The sequence below is a fragment of the Salvelinus fontinalis genome, unplaced genomic scaffold (genome assembly GCF_029448725.1).
Source record: "Salvelinus fontinalis isolate EN_2023a unplaced genomic scaffold, ASM2944872v1 scaffold_0106, whole genome shotgun sequence".
NCBI lineage: Eukaryota > Metazoa > Chordata > Actinopteri > Salmoniformes > Salmonidae > Salvelinus > Salvelinus fontinalis.
In genome coordinates, this window is record NW_026600315.1 from 40001 (window position 1) to 59744 (window position 19744).

At 51.5% G+C, this 19744-nt stretch overlaps 1 protein-coding gene across 1 annotated transcript in view; it reads right to left on the minus strand.

Annotated features, from left to right (window-relative positions):
* The window catches only part of exoc6b (exocyst complex component 6B), a 178021-nt gene that overhangs the window by 105 nt on the left and 158172 nt on the right, over positions 1 to 19744 (minus strand). Inside the window, exons 19-20 of the mRNA XM_055911912.1 lie at positions 9228 to 9369; positions 1 to 11 (exon numbers count right to left, since the gene is read on the minus strand). The exon at positions 1 to 11 is cut by the window's left edge and continues 105 nt beyond it. Of these exons, the coding sequence (XP_055767887.1) occupies positions 1 to 11; positions 9228 to 9369 (153 nt within the window). The remainder of the gene's footprint in view (positions 12 to 9227; positions 9370 to 19744) is intronic.

Sequence of the window (19744 nt, forward strand, 5' to 3'; positions counted from 1 at the left end):
TCTGGCAAACCCTGTGGGAACGACAGAACCAATGAATAAAGGAGAGGGGGGGGGGCGAGAAAGTGAGAGAAATTAAAGAATGGACAGAATTCAGCATGCTCCGGGAGATTGACAGACAGATGACAGGAGAGGGGGAATGGGGTCTTCCTTGTTGGAGAGTAAGGTCTTCCAGGGCCGGTATTCACAAAGCGTCTGAGTAGGAGTACTGATCTAGGATCAGTTTGGCCTTTCAGATCATAATGAATCAGATTACATGGACAGAGGGGAACCTGATCCTAGACTACATGGACAGAGGGGAACCTGATCCTAGATCATAATGGATATGACTACATGGACAGGGGGGAACCTGATCCTAGACTACATGGACAGAGGGGAACCTGATCCTAGATCATAATGAATCAGATTACATGGACAGAGGGGAACCTGATCCTAGAATACATGGACAGAGGGGAACCTGATCCTAGTTCATAATGAATATGACTACATCGACAGAGGGGAACCTGATCCTAGACTACATGGACAGAGGGGAACCTGATCCTAGAATACATGGACAGAGGGGAACCTGATCCTAGAATACATGGACAGGGGGGGAACCTGATCCTAGATCATAATGAATATGACTACATGGACAGAGGGGAAACTGATATTAGATCATAATGAATCAGATTACATGGACAGAGTGGAACCTGATCCTAGATCATAATGAATATGACTACATGGACAGGGGGGGAACCTGATCCTAGAATACATGGACAGAGGGGAACCTGATCCTAGATCATAATGAATATGACTACATGGACAGGGGGGGAACCTGATCCTAGATCATAATGAATATGACTACATGGACAGAGGGGAACCTGATCCTAGAATACATGGACAGAGGGGAAACTGATCCTAGATCATAATGAATATGACTACATGGACAGAGGGGAACCTGATCCTAGACTACATGGACAGAGGGGAACCTGATCCTAGATCATAATGAATATGACTACATGGACAGAGGGGAACCTGATCCTAGACTACATGGACAGAGGGGAACCTGATCCTAGATCATAATGAATCAGAATACATGGACAGAGGGGAACCTGATGCTAGTTCATAATGAATCAGAATACATGGACAGAGGGGAACCTGATCCTAGAATACATGGACAGAGGGGAACCTGATCCTAGATCATAATGAATCAGATTACATGGACAGAGTGGAACCTGATGCTAGATCATAATGAATCAGAATACATGGACAGAGGGGAACCTGATCCTAGATCATAATGAATATGAATACATGGACAGAGGGGAACCTGATCCTAGATCATAATGAATATGACTACATGGACAGAGGGGAACCTGATCCTAGAATACATGGACAGAGGGGAACCTGATCCTAGATCATAATGAATATGACTACATGGACAGAGGGGAACCTGATCCTAGAATACATGGACAGAGGGGAACCTGATCCTAGAATACATGGACAGGGGGGGAACCTGATCCTAGATCATAATGAATATGACTACATGGACAGGGGGGGAACCTGATCCTAGATCATAATGAATCAGAATACATGGACAGGGGGGGGACCTGATCCTAGACTACATGGACAGAGGGGAACCTGATCCTAGATCATAATGAATATGACTACATGGACAGGGGGGGAACCTGATCCCAGACTACATGGACAGAGGGGAACCTGATCCTAGATCATAATGAATATGACTACATGGACGGGGGGGAACCTGATCCTACAATAACATGGACAGAGGGGAACCTGATCCTAGATCATAATGAAAATGACTACATGGACAGGGGGGGAACCTGATCCTACAATACATGGACAGAGGGGAACCTGATCCTAGATCATAATGATGAGAAACTAGTTTTAGTTGTTTTAGAGGTGAGAGTTACATTTAGGTATTTGAACTTGGCTGGGGGGAGGGGGGGGGGGTTCAACCCTGGTGTCTGTTCTTCTGTGGTGGTTTAGAATTTGAACTTGGCTGGGGGGGGGGGGGTCAACCCTGGTGTCTGTTCTTCTGTGGTGGTTTAGAATTTGAACTTGGCTGTGGGGGGGGGGGGGGGGGTTCAACCCTGGTGTCTGTTCTTCTGTGGTGGTTTAGAATTTGAACTTGGCTGGGGGGGGGGGGGGGGGGGGGTCAACCCTGGTGTCTGTTCTTCTGTGGTGGTTTAGAATTTGAACTTGGCTGGGGGGGGGGGGGGGGGGGTCAACCCTGGTGTCTGTTCTTCTGTGGTGGTTTAGAATTTGAACTTGATGGGTTACTAGGGATTAGTGAGGAACGAGAGGTGAGAGTTTAGTTGTTAGCGACTGTGTTTTCTTAGGCCCGGGGAGGTTGCATTTGGGCTACTCCGGAACAGGCGTGAGAGACAGAAATGCTCGGGCGAGAGAGTTTGCTTGTTGAGGGACGGGGGGGGGGGGGATCATTTTGAGTTTAGATGTGCTTCTTGGCTCAATGGTACGATGCGGTAAACAAGGTGTGTGTGTTGGGGTCACACGGGCGTGGAAAATGGTTGATGTGATGGTGTATAGATCCCAGCGTAGTCGAGGTGAAAAAGATTAGCAACAGCCCAACACTGTTGTGTGTGTGTGTGTGTACCAGTGTCAAATGTTCTCTACCCTACCACAGTACTCAGATCCTCTCCTCAATCACACACACCATCTATGTTCCTGACCCCAAAGCGCTTCCTCATAGCCTTAGCCCACTCCACCAAACGTGTCCTCATACATTTTATCACCCCCTGAAGACGCCATCTATAATTACTCCCTCTAATTCTCCCCTTTCCGTAACCCAGTAACCCCTCCAAGACGCAGCACGCCTGTCACATTACGTTAAGTTTACCCCACTGTTCTATCGAACACGTGCACAACCTGCCCCTTGCTCTAATTGAGAACCCTGGCAATTTGTCAGCATCCTCTTCTCTCCCTCCCTCTCTCCCTCCCTCCCTCCCTTTCTCCCTCCCTCCCTCCCTCTCTCTCTCTCTCTCTCTCTGCTTGGGATGCCTCAATGCCCATTTGCCCTGACAAAGGAGGTGAGACAGTGTGTGTGGAAAACGTGTTTGTATAGCGCCACCTGTGGGTAAAATGGAGAACTACAGGACAGAGGAGTCTTCATGATGAGCTTTAAGAACTACAGGGAAATTCTGGAAAATATGTGTTTGGAAAGAGAGAGATGGAAAGACGGGCATTAAAGCAGCATGGACTCTACAAGGTGTGGAAAGCGTTCCACAGGGATGCTGGGTCCATGTTGACTCCAATGCTTCCCACAGTTGTGTCAAGTTGGCTGGATGTCCTTTGGGTGGTGGACCATTCTTGATACACACGGGAAACGTAGAAAAACCCAGCAGCGTTGCAGTTCTTGACACAAACATGGCGCCTACTACCAAACCCCCGTTCAAAGGCACTTTAAATCTTTTGTCTTGCCCCTTCACCCTCTGAATGGCACACACACACAATCCATGTCTCAAGGCTTAACAATTCTTCTATAACCTGTCTACTCTTCATCATCTACACTGATTGAAGTGGATTTATCAGGACATCAATACAGGATCATAGCTTTCATCTCTATTCAACTGGTCAGTCGGCCATGGAAAGTACCTAATGTTTTGTACACTGTGTATTTTTTATTTATTTTTGATTTAATCTTTAACTAGGCAAGTCAGTTAAGAATAAATTCTTATTTTCAATGACGGTCTAGGAACAGTGTGTTAACTGCCTTTGTTCAGGGGGCAGAACGACAGATTTGTACCTTGTCAGCTCAGGGATTCGATCTTGCAACCTTTCGGTTACTAGTCCAACGCTCTAACCACTAGGCTCCCTTCTTGCCCCACAGTGTGTTTGTACACAACTGTTGATATCATCTATACTTTTTAAACAACATTATTTTTGTGGAGGTTATTTTGTCTTCATTCACGTTTTTAAACCTTTTCATTGTGACATCACTTCAAACTTCAGTTCTTTGTAAATACAACTAGTGACACGTCAGCTACTTGGATCACTTTGCCAAAGACATTACGGTTCATTCGGAAAGTATACAGACCCCTTGACTTTTTAAAAACATTACAGCCTTATTCTAAAATGTATTTTTTTTTTTTTTTAAATCCCTCTTTTAATCCACAGACCGCATCTAAATAGCACGTCAAATTCCCATGATTTGTCAATCTGTGTGGTACCGAACAGCTAGCGTAAAGATTTCTAATGCTTCCCCAATCTGGACGACCTGAATTGATACAGTGAAGATTTATATTGCTCAATAGCTTCGTCTTCCTCAGGATCGTGCCCCGTGCTCTAAATAACTCAACTTCAAGTTCCTCGACGTCCACATCGCCAACAAACTAACATGGTCCAAGCACACCAAGATAGTCGTGAAGAGGGCATGACAAAACCTATTTCCCCCTCAGGAGACTGAAAAGATTTGGCCTGGGTCCTCATATCCACAAAAGGTTTTACAGCTGCACCATCGAGAGCATCCTGACAGGTTGCATCACCACCTGGTATGGCAACTGCTCAGCCTCCGACTGCAAGACACTACAGAGGGTAGTGCGCGCGGCCCAGTCCATCACTGGGGCCAAGCTTCCTGCCATCCAGGACATCTATACCAGGCGGTGTCAGAGGAAGGACCTAAAGATTGTCAAAGACTCCAGCCACCCTAGACTGTTCTCTCTGCTACCGCACGGCAAGCGGTACCGGTAGCCAAGTCTAGGTCCAAAAGACTTCTAAACAACTTCTACCCCCAAGCCATAAGACTCCTGAACAGCTAATCAAATGGCTACCCGGACTATTTGCATTGCTACTCTCTCTAATTATCTATGCATAGTCACTTAAATAACTCTACCTACATGTACATATTACCTCAATTACCTCGACACCGGTGTCCTATTGTTATTTACTGCTGCTCTTTAATTATTTGTTATTCTTATCTGTTACTTTTTTGGGGGGGGTATTTTCTTAAAACTGAATTGTTGGTTAAGGGCTTGTAAGTAAGCATTTCACTGTAAGGTCTACTTACACCTGTTGTATTCGGTGCATGTGACAAATAAAATTTGATTTGTGGAAAAAAAACGGACTATTTTGCCTGTCTGTAAAGAAAAGGGCGGGCTATAGAATGATCCTGCTGCTCTGATTTGATCGATCGAAGCTGTCTCTGTTCATATTTCATCCAATCACTTCTCATCGTCCTTCTTTCGGTTTGCACATGCAACAACTGTAATTTAGACAACCACTGACCACAACCATACAACTATTGACCACAACCATACAACTATTGAACACAACCACACAACTATTGAACACAACCACTGACCACAACCACTACTATTGACCACAACTATTGACCACAACCACAACTATTGACCACAACCACAACTATTGACCACAACTATTGACCACAACCACACAACTACTATTGACCACAACCATACAACTACTGACCACAACCACACAACTACTATTGACCACAACCATACAACTACTGAGCACCACCATACAACTATTGACCATAACCACACAACTACTATTGACCACAACTATACAACTACTGAGCACAACCACAACTATTGACCACAACCACACAACTATTGACCACAACTACTGACCACAACCACAACTACTGACCACAACCACAACTATTGACCACAACCACACAACCACTACTACTAACCACAACCATACAACTACTGACCACAACCACACAACTATTGAACACAACCACACAACTATTGAACACAACCACACAACTATTGAACACAACCACTGACCACAACCATACAACTATTGACCACAACCATACAACTATTGAACACAACTACTGACCACAACCACTACTATTGACCACAACCACACAACCACTACTATTGACCACAACCATACAACCACTACTATTGACCACAACCATACTACTATTGAACACAACTACTGACCACAACCACAACTACTGACCACAACCACACAACCACTACTATTGACCACAACCATACAACTATTGACCACAACCACACAACTATTGAACACAACTGTTGACCACAACTACTGACCACAACCATTGACCACAACCACACAACCACTACTATTGACCACAACCACTACTATTGACCACAACCACACAACTATTGACCACAACCACACAACTATTGACCACAACCACACAACTATTGACCACAACCACACAACTATTGACCACAACCACACAACTATTGACCACAACCACACAACTATTGACCACAACCACACAACTATTGACCACAACCACACAACTACTGACCACAACCACTACTGACCACAACCACTACTGACCACAACCACTACTGACCACAACCACTACTGACCACAACCACTACTGACCACAACCACTACTGACCACAACCACTACTGACCACAACCACTACTGACCACAACCACTACTGACCACAACCACTACTGACCACAACCACTACTGACCACAACTGACATACATGAGCATTAAATTACCCCAACCTCTAACTCTTGAACCGTTCAAGCTAGATACACCAAACCAGCTTTTACATGTTTAGGGTTATCCTAACTTCAAATTATGTAAAACTTTTATCAACTATAACTATATAAATGCGCATATATTAGCATAAAATAACCCGACCAACAGTAACTCTTGAAGTTAGCGTCACCAAACCAACCTTCAAATGTTCAGGTTATCCTATCTACTGCCAGAACAAAAAATACACGTTTATAGAGTTGATACAATTCATGTCATTTTTCTTCATGGAAAATTACCATCTAGGTACTATATGGTATTATATGGTATTATATGATACTATATGGTACTATATGGTATTATATGGTACTATATGGTACTATATGGTACTATATGGTACTATATGGTACTATATGGTACTATATGGTACTATATGGTACTATATGGTACTACATGGTACTACATGGTACTACATGGCACTACATGGCACTACATGGCACTACATGGTATTATATGGACCCAAGTACAGTTGATGGAGGGATTCAACACAAAGAACCAACACTCTGGTACGACCCTGTAACCCAGTCCGGTGGTGTGTGTGTCTGTGTGTGTGCTGTCTGTGTGTGTGTGTGTGCTGTCTGTCTGTGTGTGTGTGTGTGTGCTGTCTGTGTGTGTGTGTGTGTGCTGTCTGTGTGTGTGTGTGTGTGCTGTCTGTGTGTGTGTGTGTGTGCTGTCTGTGTGTGTGTGCGTGTGCTGTCTGTGTGTGTGTGCGTGTGCTGTCTGTGTGTGTGTGTGCGTGTGCTGTCTGTGTGTGTGTGTGCGTGTGCTGTCTGTGTGTGTGTGTGCGTGTGCTGTCTGTGTGTGTGTGTGCGTGTGCTGTCTGTGTGTGTGTGTGCGTGTGCTGTCTGTGTGTGTGTGCGTGTGCTGTCTGTGTGTGTGTGCGTGTGCTGTCTGTGTGTGTGTGCGTGTGCTGTCTGTGTGTGTGTGCGTGTGCTGTCTGTGTGTGTGTGCGTGTGCTGTCTGTGTGTGTGTGCGTGTGCTGTCTGTGTGTGTGCGTGTGCTGTCTGTGTGTGTGCGTGTGCTGTCTGTGTGTGTGTGTGTGCTGTCTGTGTGTGTGTGTGTGCTGTCTCTGTGTGTGTGTGTGCTGTCTCTGTGTGTGTGTGTGCTGTCTCTGTGTGTGTGTGTGCTGTCTCTGTGTGTGTGTGTGCTGTCTCTGTGTGTGTGTGTGCTGTCTCTGTGTGTGTGTGTGCTGTCTCTGTGTGTGTGTGTGCTGTCTCTGTGTGTGTGTGTGCTGTCTCTGTGTGTGTGTGTGCTGTCTCTGTGTGTGTGTGTGCTGTCTCTGTGTGTGTGTGTGCTGTCTCTGTGTGTGTGTGTGCTGTCTGTGTGTGTGTGTGCTGTCTGTGTGTGTGTGTGCTGTCTGTGTGTGTGTGTGCTGTCTGTGTGTGTGTGTGCTGTCTGTGTGTTAGCTGTGGCGTGTGTGCTGTCTGTGCTAGCTGTGGCGTGTGTGCTGTCTGTGTTAGCTGTGTCGTGTGTTAGCGGTGTCGTGTGTGTTAGCGGTGTCGTGTGTGTTAGCGGTGTCGTGTGTGTTAGCTGTGTCGTGTGTGTTAGCTGTGTCGTGTGTGTTAGCTGTGTCGTGTGTGTTAGCTGTGTCGTGTGTGTTAGCTGTGTCGTGTGTGTTAGCTGTGTCGTGTGTGTTAGCTGTGTCGTGGTGTGCGTGTAGCTGTGTCGTGTGTGTTAGCTGTGTCGTGTGTGTTAGCTGTGTCGTGTGTGTTAGCTGTGTCGTGTGTGTTAGCTGTGTCGTGTGTGTTAGCTGTGTCGTGTGTGTTAGCTGTGTCGTGTGTGTTAGCTGTGTCGTGTGTGTTAGCTGTGTCGTGTGTGTTAGCTGTGTCGTGTGTGTTAGCTGTGTCGTGTGTGTTAGCTGTGGCGTGTGTGTTAGCTGTGGCGTGTGTGTTAGCTGTGGCGTGTGTGTTAGCTGTGGCGTGTGTGTTAGCTGTGGCGTGTGTGTTAGCTGTGGCGTGTGTGTTAGCTGTGGCGTGTGTGTTAGCTGTGGCGTGTGTGTTAGCTGTGGCGTGTGTGTTAGCTGTGGCGTGTGTGTTAGCTGTGGCGTGTGTGTTAGCTGTGGCGTGTGTGTTAGCTGTGGCGTGTGTGTTAGCTGTGGCGTGTGTGTTAGCTGTGGCGTGTGTGTTAGCTGTGGCGTGTGTGTTAGCTGTGGCGTGTGTGTTAGCTGTGGCGTGTGTGTTAGCTGTGGCGTGTGTGTTAGCTGTGGCGTGTGTGTTAGCTGTGGCGTGTGTGTTAGCTGTGGCGTGTGTGTTAGCTGTGGCGTGTGTGTTAGCTGTGGCGTGTGTGTTAGCTGTGGCGTGTGTGTTAGCTGTGGCGTGTGTGTTAGCTGTGGCGTGTGTGTTAGCTGTGGCGTGTGTGTTAGCTGTGGCGTGTGTGTTAGCTGTGGCGTGTGTGTTAGCTGTGGCGTGTGTGTTAGCTGTGGCGTGTGTGTTAGCTGTGGCGTGTGTGTTAGCTGTGGCGTGTGTGTTAGCTGTGGCGTGTGTGTTAGCTGTGGCGTGTGTGCTGTGTGCTAGTGAGGTCAGATCCAGTAGATTGGGGCCGTGTGTGTGGTTAGCGTGTTTCATTAGATTGTGTTTCTTCTATGTTTTGTCTTGTTTAAAATGGGCAGATGAGTGTGTGTGTGTGTGTGTGTGTGTGTGTGTGTGTGTGTGTGTGTGTGTGTGTGTGTGTGTGAGTGTGTGTGAGTGTGTGTGAGTGTGTGTGTACTCACTCTCGCACTCCTTGACGTCTGTGTTGAACTGCTGCAGAGCTCCCATAGACACCTGTCGGACGTCTGTCTCCAGCAGCAGCTGGAGCAGAGAGGTGGAGAGATGCTTACAGGCTGACATGCAGGCTGTCTGGGCTACTTTACCCTGCAGAGAGAGAGACAGAGAGGTGGAGAGAGACAGAGAGAGAGAGAGAGACAGAGACAGAGAGAGAGAGAGAGACAGAGAGAGAGAGAGAGAGAGACAGAGAGAGAGACAGAGAGAGAGAGACAGAGACAGAGAGAGAAAGAGACAGAGACAGAGGTGGAGAGAGAGAGAGAGACAGAGACAGAGAGAGAGAGACAGAGAGAGACAGAGACAGAGACAGAGAGAGAAAGAGACAGAGACAGAGAGAGAGAGACAGAGACAATAAGATACGTCGATATACCAATATGAATTTCATCCTTGGTATTCAGATGTAATCACTGGTGAACTCAAGGTTAGAACTCTGGCTGGCTGGGAAAGACCCCCCCCCATTACAAACTGTCCATCCCCTCTTGTTTCTCTCCTTTAATCGTCTCCAGAGACATCCATCACCAGCCCGAAGTCACACACACACACACACACACACCTAATCAGGGCCACTTCAGGTGCAGTTAAGATGATCAAGGTGAATAGAGAGAATCCAGATGAAGGGTGGAAGTGCATGACAATGCATTCATAATTAATATATACAAGACAGAGAGCGAGAGCGAGCCAATGAGAGAGAGAGAACACAGACACAGAGAGCGTTGGGGTGATTGTACAGTAAACAGCGGTAGTTTCCGTGGCGACTCAGGATATATCATCTGTTATGGTTGAGAACGGAAACACACAGAGTTTTGATAAATGAGCGTGTTATTTGTTACTTTACGCAACAGTAACAAACACAGGTAGTGGGTATTTAGCATCATATGGTTAAACCTTGTGTGTTTTATGAGTTTTGTGTTGGGAACACACACGTTGTGTTATTCTGGGGAGATAATCAATAACCTGAACACACACCAGCATCATCTAAATTAGTGTTAATCAGTGTTGTGTCACAAGATAAAGGAATTATGGTAAAAGACAACAAATAAACTTCCTCAAAACCTTTTAAAAACGAATCATATAAATCAGAGAATGGGGTATTTGTCCTAAGGACTTCTGCATGTTGGTCACAACAAGCTATAAACTAAGTAGGGTGACCTATACCAGCTAGACTGAACTAAGTAGGGTGACCTATACCAGCTAGACTGAACTAAGTAGGGTGACCTATACCAGCTAGACTGAACTAAGTAGGGTGACCTATAACAGCTAGGCTGAACTAAGTAGGCTGACCTATAACAGCTAGGCTGAACTAAGTAGGCTGACCTATAACAGCTAGGCTGAACTAAGTAGGGTGACCTATAACAGCTAGGCTGAACTAAGTAGGGTGACCTATAACAGCTAGGCTGAACTAAGTAGGGTGACCTATAACAGCTAGGCTGAACTAAGTAGGGTGACCTATAACAGCTAGACTGAACTAAGTAGGGTGACCTATAACAGCTAGGCTGAACTAAGTAGGATGACCTATAACAGCTAGGCAGCCTAAGTAGAGTGACCTATAACAGCTAGACTGAACTAAGTATGGTGACCTATAACAGCCAGGCTGAACTAAGTAGGGTGACCTGTAGCAGCTAGGCTGAACTAAGTAGGGTGACCTATAACAGCCAGGCTGAACTAAGTAGGGTGACCTATAACAGCTAGGCTGAACTAAGTAGGGTGACCTATAACAGTCAGGCTGAACTAAGTAGGGTGACCTGTAGCAGCTAGACTGAACTAAGTAGGGTGACCTATAACAGCTAGACTGAACTAAGTAGGGTGACCAATAACAGCTAGGCTGAACTAAGTAGGGTGACCAATTACAGCTAGACTGAACTAAGTAGGGTGACCAATAACAGCCAGGCTGAACTAAGTAGGGTGACCTATAACAGCTAGGCTGAACTAAGTAGGGTGACCTATAACAGCTAGGCTGAACTAAGTAGGGTGACCTATAACAGCTAGGCTGAACTAAGTAGGGTGACCTATAACAGCCAGGCTGAACTAAGTAGGGTGACCTATAACAGCTAGGCTGAACTAAGTAGGGTGACCTATAACAGCTAGGCTGAACTAAGTAGGGTGACCTATAACAGCTAGACTGAACTAAGTAGGGTGACCTATACCAGCTAGACTGAACTAAGTAGGGTGACCAATAACAGCTAGGCTGAACTAAGTAGGGTGACCTATACCAGCTGGGCTGAACTAAGTAGGGTGACATATACCAGCTAGGCTGAACTAAGTAGGGTGACCTATAACAGCTAGGCTGAACTAAGTAGGGTGACATATAACAGCTAGACTGAACTAAGTAGGGTGACCTATAACAGCTAGGCTGAACTAAGTAGGGTGACCTATAACAGCTAGGCTGAACTAAGTAGGGTGACCTATAACAGCTAGGCTGAACTAAGTAGGGTGACCTATAACAGCTAGGCTGAACTAAGTAGGGTGACCTATAACAGCTAGGCTGAACTAAGTAGGGTGACCTATAACAGCTAGGCTGAACTAAGTAGGGTGACCTATAACAGCTAGGCAGCCTAAGTAGGGTGACCTATAACAGCTAGGCTGAACTAAGTAGGGCGACCTATAACAGCTAGGCTGAACTAAGTAGGGTGACCTATAACAGCTAGGCTGAACTAAGTAGGGTGACCTATAACAGCTAGGCTGAACTAAGTAGGGTGACCTATAACAGCTAGACTGAACTAAGTAGGGTGACCTATAACAGCTAGGCTGAACTAAGTAGGCTGACCTATAACAGCTAGGCTGAACTAAGTAGGGTGACCTATAACAGCTAGGCTGAACTAAGTAGGGTGACCTATAACAGCTAGGCTGAACTAAGTAGGGTGACCTATAACAGCTAGGCTGAACTAAGTAGGGTGACCTATAACAGCTAGACTGAACTAAGTAGGGTGACCTATAACAGCTAGGCTGAACTAAGTAGGGTGACCTATAACAGCTAGGCAGCCTAAGTAGGGTGACCTATAACAGCTAGGCTACTTAAGTAGGCTGCCTATAACAGCTAGGCTACTTAAGTAGGGTGCCTATAACAGCTAGGCTACTTAAGTAGGGTGCCTATAACAGCTAGGCTAACTACGTAGGGTGCCTATAACAGCTAGGCTACCTAAGTAGGGTGCCTATAACAGCTAGGCAGCCTAAGTAGGGTGCCTATAACAGCTAGGCTACTTAAGTAGGGTGCCTATAACAGCTAGGCTACCTAAGTAGGGTGCCTATAACAGCTAGGCTACCTAAGTAGGGTGCCTATAACAGCTATGCTGCCTAAGTTGGGTGCCTGTAACAGCTAGGCTGCCTAAGTAGGGTGCCGATAACAGCTAGGCTACTTAAGTAGGGTGCCTATAACAGCTAGGCTACTTAAGTAGGGTGCCTATAACAGCTAGGCTACCTAAGTAGGGTGCCTATAACAGCTATGCTGCCTAAGTTGGGTGCCTGTAACAGCTAGGCTGCCTAAGTAGGGTGACCTATAACAGCTAGGCTACTTAAGTAGGCTGCCTATAACAGCTAGGCTACTTAAGTAGGGTGCCTATAACAGCTAGGCTAACTACGTAGGGTGCCTATAACAGCTAGGCTACCTAAGTAGGGTGCCTATAACAGCTAGGCAGCCTAAGTAGGGTGCCTATAACAGCTAGGCTACTTAAGTAGGGTGCCTATAACAGCTAGGCTACCTAAGTAGGGTGCCTATAACAGCTAGGCTACCTAAGTAGGGTGCCTATAACAGCTATGCTGCCTAAGTTGGGTGCCTGTAACAGCTAGGCTGCCTAAGTAGGGTGCCGATAACAGCTAGGCTACTTAAGTAGGGTGCCTATAACAGCTAGGCTACCTAAGTAGGGTGACCTATAACAGCTAGGCTGCCTAAGTAGGGTGCCTATAACAGCTAGGCTGCCTAAGTAGGGTGCCTATAACAGCTAGGCTGCCTAAGTAGGGTGCCTATAACAGCTAGGCTGCCTAAGTAGGGTGCCTATAACAGCTAGGCTGCCTAAGTAGGGTGCCTATAACAGCTAGGCTGCCTAAGTAGGGTGCCTATAACAGCTAGGCTGCCTAAGTTGCGTGCCTATAACAGCTAGGCTGCCTAAGTAGGGTGCCTATAACAGCTAGGCTGCCTAAGAAGGGTGCCTATAACAGCTAGGCTGCCTAAGTAGGGTGCCTATAACAGCAAGGCTGCCTAAGTAGGGTGCCTATAACAGCTAGGCTGCCTAAGTAGGGTGCCTATAACAGCTAGGCTGCCTAAGTAGGGTGCCTATAACAGCTAGGCTGCCTAAGTAGGGTGCCTATAACAGCTAGGCTGCCTAAGAAGGGTGCCTATACCAGCTAGGCTGCCTAAGTAGGGTGACCTATACCAGCTAGGCTACCTAAGTAGGGTGCCTATAACACACAACCATAACCATTGCCCTCTTGAGGAAGGAGGCACTGAAACCATTAGATATGAGCAACGAATGTTTATACAATACAAGCCTCACGACCATTACTGTTTGACATAGCAACAAAGGGTAACTAACAAGGAGCAGAGGAGGCTGCTTTGGGAAGCGACACACACACACACACACACACACACACACACACACACACACACACACACACACACAGCTGTCAGGAACAATTAGAGGATGTCGTCATTGTGACAGTCCCACACTTTGAGTGTTCCCAACAGCATTCTGATGGTATTGGAGGAGGAGAACGGGGCGGAGAGAGGAGGGGAGAGGAGAACGGGGCGGAGAGATGAGGGAAGAGGAGAACGGGGCGGAGAGAGGAGCGAAGAGGAGAACGGGGCGGAGAGAGGAGGGGAGAGGAGAACGGGGCGGAGAGAGGAGGGAAGAGGAGAACGGGGCGGAGAGAGGAGGGGAGAGGAGAACGGGGCGGAGAGAGGAGGGGAGAGGAGAACGGGGCGGAGAGAGGAGGGGAGAGGAGAACGGGGCGGAGAGAGGAGGGGAGAGGAGAACGGGGCGGAGAGAGGAGCGAAGAGGAGAACGGGGCGGAGAGAGGAGGGAAGAGGAGAACGGGGCGGAGAGAGGAGCGAAGAGGAGAACGGGGCGGAGAGAGGAGGGAAGAGGAGAACGGGGCGGAGAGAGGAGGGAAGAGGAGAACGGGGCGGAGAGAGGAGGGAAGAGGAGAACGGGGCGGAGAGAGGAGGGAAGAGGAGAACGGGGCGGAGAGAGGAGATGAGAGGAGAACGGGGCGGAGAGAGGAGGGAAGAGGAGAACGGGGCAGAGAGAGCAGGGAAGAGGAGAACGGGGCGGAGAGAGGAGGGGAGAGGAGAACGGGGCGGAGAGAGGAGGGAAGAGGAGAACGGGGCGGAGAGAGAAGGGAAGAGGAGAACGGGGCGAAGAGAGGAGGGAAGTGGAGAACGGGGCGGAGAGAGGAGGGGAGGGAAGAGGAGAACGGGGCAGAGAGAGGAGGGAAGGGAAGAACGGGGCAGAGAGAGGGAAAAGGAGAACGGGGCGGAGAGAGGAGGGGAGGGAAGAGGAGAACGGGGCAGAGAGAGGAGGGAAGAACGGGGCGGAGAGAGGGAAAAGGAGAACGGGGTAGAGAGAGGAGGGAAAAGGAGAACGGGGCGGAGAGGGGAAGGAAAAGGAGAACGGGGCGGAGAGAGGAGGGAAGAGGAGAACGGGGCGGAGAGGGGAAGGAAAAGGAGAACGGGGCGGAGAGAGGGAAAAGGAGAACGGGGCAGAGAGGGGAGGGAAAAGGAGAACGGGGCGGAAAGAGGGAAGAGGAGAACGGGGCAGAGAGGGGAGGGGAGGGAAGAGGAGAACGGGGCAGAGAGAGGAGGGAAGAGGAGAACGGGGCGGAGAGAGGAGGGGAGGGAAGAGGAGAACGGGGCAGAGAGAGACGGGGAGGGAAGAGGAGAACGGGGCAGAGAGAGGAGGGAAGGGAAGAACGGGGCAGAGAGAGGGAAAAGGAGAACGGGGCGGAGAGAGGAGGGGAGGGAAGAGGAGAACGGGGCAGAGAGAGGAGGGAAGAACGGGGCGGAGAGAGGGAAAAGGAGAACGGGGTAGAGAGAGGAGGGAAGGGGAGAACGGGGCGGAGAGAGGAGGGGAGAGGAGAACAGGGCGGAGAGGGGAGGGGAGGGAAAAGGAGAACAGGGCGGAGAGAGGAGTGAAGAGGAGAACGGGGCGGAGAGAGGAGGGGAGAAGAGAATAGGGCGGAGAGAGGAGGGAAGTGGAGAACGGGGCGGAGGTAGCAGGGAAGAGGAGAACGGGGCGGAGAGAGGAGGGAAGAGGAGAACGGGGCAGAGAGAGGAGGGAAGAGGAGAACGGGGCGGAGAGATGAGGGAAGAGGAGAACGGGGCGGAGAGAGGAGCGAAGAGGAGAACGGGGCGGAGAGAGGAGGGGCGAAGAGAACGGGGCGGAGAGTGGAGGGAAGTGGAGAACGGGGCGGAGAGAGCAGGGAAGAGGAGAACGGGGCGGAGAGAGGAGGGAAGAGGAGAACGGGGCAGAGAGAGGAGGGAAGAGGAGAACGGGGCGGAGAGAGGGAAGAGGAGAACGGGGCGGAGAGATGAGGGAAGAGGAGAACGGGGCGGAGAGAGGAGGGAAGAGGAGAACGGGGCGGAGAGAGGAGGGAAGAGGAGAACGGGGCGGAGAGAGGAGGGAAGAGGAGAACGGGGCGGAGAGAGGAGGGGAGGGAAGAGGAGAACGGGGCAGAGAGAGGAGGGGAGGGAAGAGGAGAACGGGGCAGAGAGAGGAGGGAAGGGAAGAACGGGGCGGAGAGAGGGAAAAGGAGAACGGGGCGGAGAGGGGAGGGAAGAGGAGAACGGGGCGGAGAGAGGAGGGAAGGGAAGACCGGGGCGGAGAGGGGAGGGAAGAGGAGAACGGGGCGGAGAGAGGAGGGAATAGGAGAACGGGGCGGAGAGAGGAGGGAAGAGGAGAACGGGGCAGAGAGAGGAGGGAAGAGGAGAACGGGGCGGAGAGAGGAGGGGAGAGGAGAACGGGGCGGAGAGAGGAGGGAAGAGGAGAACGGGGCGGAGAGAGGAGGGGAGGGAAGAGGAGAACGGGGCAGAGAGGGGAGGGAAGAGGAGAACGGGGCAGAGAGGGGAGGGAAGGGAAGAACGGGGCGGAGAGAGGGAAGAGGAGAACGGGGCGGAGAGATGAGGGAAGAGGAGAACGGGCGGAGAGAGGAGGGAAGAGGAGAACGGGGCGGAGAGAGGAGGGAAGAGGAGAACGGAGCGGAGAGAGGAGGGGAGAGGAGAACGGGGCGGAGAGAGGAGGGGAGAGGAGAACGGGGCGGAGAGAGGAGGGGAGGGAAGAGGAGAACGGGGCAGAGAGGGGAGGGAAGAGGAGAACGGGGCGGAGAGAGGAGGGAAGAGGAGAACGGGGCGGAGAGAGGAGGGGAGAGGAGAACGGGGCAGAGAGAGGAGGGAAGAGGAGAACGGGGCGGAGAGAGGAGGGGAGGGAAGAGGAGAACGGGGCAGAGAGGGGAGGGAAGAGGAGAACGGGGCGGAGAGAGGAGGGGAGAGGAGAACGGGGCAGAGAGAGGAGGGAAGAGGAGAACGGGGCGGAGAGAGGAGGGGAGGGAAGAGGAGAACGGGGCAGAGAGGGGAGGGAAGAGGAGAACGGGGCGGAGAGAGGAGGGAAGAGGAGAACGGGGCGGAGAGAGGAGGGAAGAGGAGAACGGGGCGGAGAGAGGAGGGAAGAGGAGAACGGGGCGGAGAGAGGAGGGGAGAGGAGAACGGGGCAGAGAGAGGAGGGAAGAGGAGAACGGGGCGGAGAGAGGAGGGGAGGGAAGAGGAGAACGGGGCAGAGAGGGGAGGGGAGGGAAGAACGGGGCAGAGATGGAAAAGGAGAACGGGGCGGAGAGGGGAAGGAAGAGGAGAACGGGGCGGAGAGGGGAGGGAATAGGAGAACGGGGCGGAGAGAGGAGGGAAGAGGAGAACGGGGCGGAGAGGGGAGGGAATAGGAGAACGGGGCGGAGAGAGGAGGGGAAGAGGAGAACGGGCGGAGAGAGGAGGGAAGAGGAGAACGGGGCGGAGAGAGGGGGGAAGAGGAGAACGGGGCAGAGAGAGGAGGGAAGAGGAGAACGGGGCGGAGAGAGGAGGGAAGAGGAGAACGGGGCGGAGAGGGGAGGGAATAGGAGAACGGGGCGGAGAGAGGAGGGGAAGAGGAGAACGGGCGGAGAGAGGAGGGAAGAGGAGAACGGGGCGGAGAGAGGGGGGAAGAGGAGAACGGGGCAGAGAGAGGAGGGAAGAGGAGAACGGGGCGGAGAGAGGAGGGAAGAGGAGAACGGGGCGGAGAGAGGAGGGAAGAGGAGAACGGGGCAGAGAGAGGAGGGAAGAGGAGAACGGGGCGGAGAGAGGAGGGAAGGGAAGATCGGGGCGGAGAGAGGAGGGAAGGGAAGATCGGGGCGGCGAGAGGAGGGAAGGGAAGATCGGGGCGGAGAGGGGAGGGAAGAGGAGAACGGGGCGGAGAGAGGAGGGAAGGGAAGAACGGGGCGGAGAGGGGAGGGAAGAGGAGAACGGGGCGGAGAGAGGAGGGAAGAGGAGAACGGGGCGGAGAGAGGAGGGAAGTGGAGAACATGGCTGAGAGAGGAGGGAAGTGGAGAACGGGGCGGAGAGAGGGGGGAAGAGGAGAACGGGGCGGAGAGAGGAGGGAAGAGGAGAACGGGGCGGAGAGAGGAGGGAAGAGGAGAACGGGGCGGAGAGATGAGGGAAGAGGAGAACGGGGCGGAGAGAGGAGGGAAGAGGAGAACGGGGCGGAGAGAGGAGGGGAGGGAAGAGGAGAACGGGGCGGAGAGAGGAGGGAAGTGGAGAACGGAGCGGAGAGAGGAGGGAAGAGGAGAACGGGGCGGAGAGAGGAGGGAAGAGGAGAATGGGGCGGAGAGATGAGGGAAGAGGAGAACGGAGCGGAGAGAGGGAAAAGGAGAACGGGGAGGAGAGATGAGGGAAGAGGAGAACGGGGCGGAGAGAGGAGGGAAGAGGAGAACGGGGCGGAGAGAGGAGGGAAGAGGAGAACAGGGCGGAGAGATGAGGGAAGGGGAGAACGGGGCGGAGAGAGGAAATAGGAGAACGGGCGGAGAGAGGGAATAGGAGAACGGGCGGAGAGAGGGAATAGGAGAACGGGCGGAGAGAGGGAATAGGAGAACGGGCGGAGAGATGAGGGAAGTGGAGAACAGGTCGGAGAAAGGAGGGAAGAGGAGAACAGGGCGGAGAGAGGAGGGAAGTGGAGAACGGGGCGGAGAGAGGAGGGAAGGGGAGAACGGGGCGGAGAGAGGGAATAGGAGAACGGGCGGAGAGAGGGAATAGGAGAATGGGCGGAGAGATGAGGGAAGAGGAGAACGGGGCGGAGAGATGAGGGAAAAGGAGAACGGGGCGGAGAGATGAGGGAAGAGAACGGGGCGGAGAGATGAGGGAAGAGGAGAACGGGGCGGAGAGATGAGGGAAGAGGAGAACGGGGCGGAGAGAGGGAATAGGAGAACGGGCGGAGAGAGGGAATAGGAGAATGGGCGGAGAGATGAGGGAAGAGGAGAACGGGGCGGAGAGATGAGGGAAAAGGAGAACGGGGCGGAGAGATGAGGGAAGAGAACGGGGCGGAGAGATGAGGGAAGAGGAGAACGGGGCGGAGAGATGAGGGAAGAGGAGAACGGGGCGGAGAGATGAGGGAAGAGGAGAACGGGGCGGAGAGATGAGGGAAGAGGAGAACGGGGCGGAGAGATGAGGGAAGAGGAGAACGGGGCGGAGAGAGGAGGGAAGAGGAGAACGGGGCGGAGAGATGAGGGAAGAGGAGAACGGGGCGGAGAGATGAGGGAAGAGGAGAACGGGGCGGAGAGATGAGGGAAGAGGAGAACGGGGCAGAGAGGGGAGGGGAGGGAAGAGGAGAACGGGGCGGAGAGAGGAGGGAAGAGGAGAACGTGGGTAGAGAGATGAGGGAAGAGGAGAACGGGGCAGAGAGGGGAGGGGAGGGAAGAGGAGAACGGGGCAGAGAGAGGAGGGAAGAGGAGAACGGGGCAGAGAGGGGAGGGGAGGGAAGAGGAGAACGGGGCGGAGAGAGGAGGGGAGGGAAGAGGAGAACGGGGCAGAGAGATGAGGGAAGAGGAGAACGGGGCAGAGAGAGGAGGGAAGAGGAGAACGTGGGTAGAGAGGGGAGGGAAGAGGAGAACGGGGCAGAGAGGGGAGGGGAGGGAAGAGGAGAACGGGGCAGAGAGATGAGGGAAGAGGAGAACGGGGCAGAGAGGGGAGGGGAGGGAAGAGGAGAACGGGGCGGAGAGAGGAGGGAAGTGGAGAACGTGGGTAGGAGGTGCTACCAAAAAGGGGACCATTAAAGAAGGGTCCAACTACAGAACAACGTTATTCACTCTTCGGGAGATGTTAATCAAGTCAGAACCAGTGGGTCAAATCCATACAGTTAGGGCCAAGGCCTCTAGGGGGTCAAATCCATACAGTTAGGGCCAAGGAGAAGGCCTCTAGGGGGTCAAATCCATACAGTTAGGGCCAAGGGGAAGGGGTCAAATC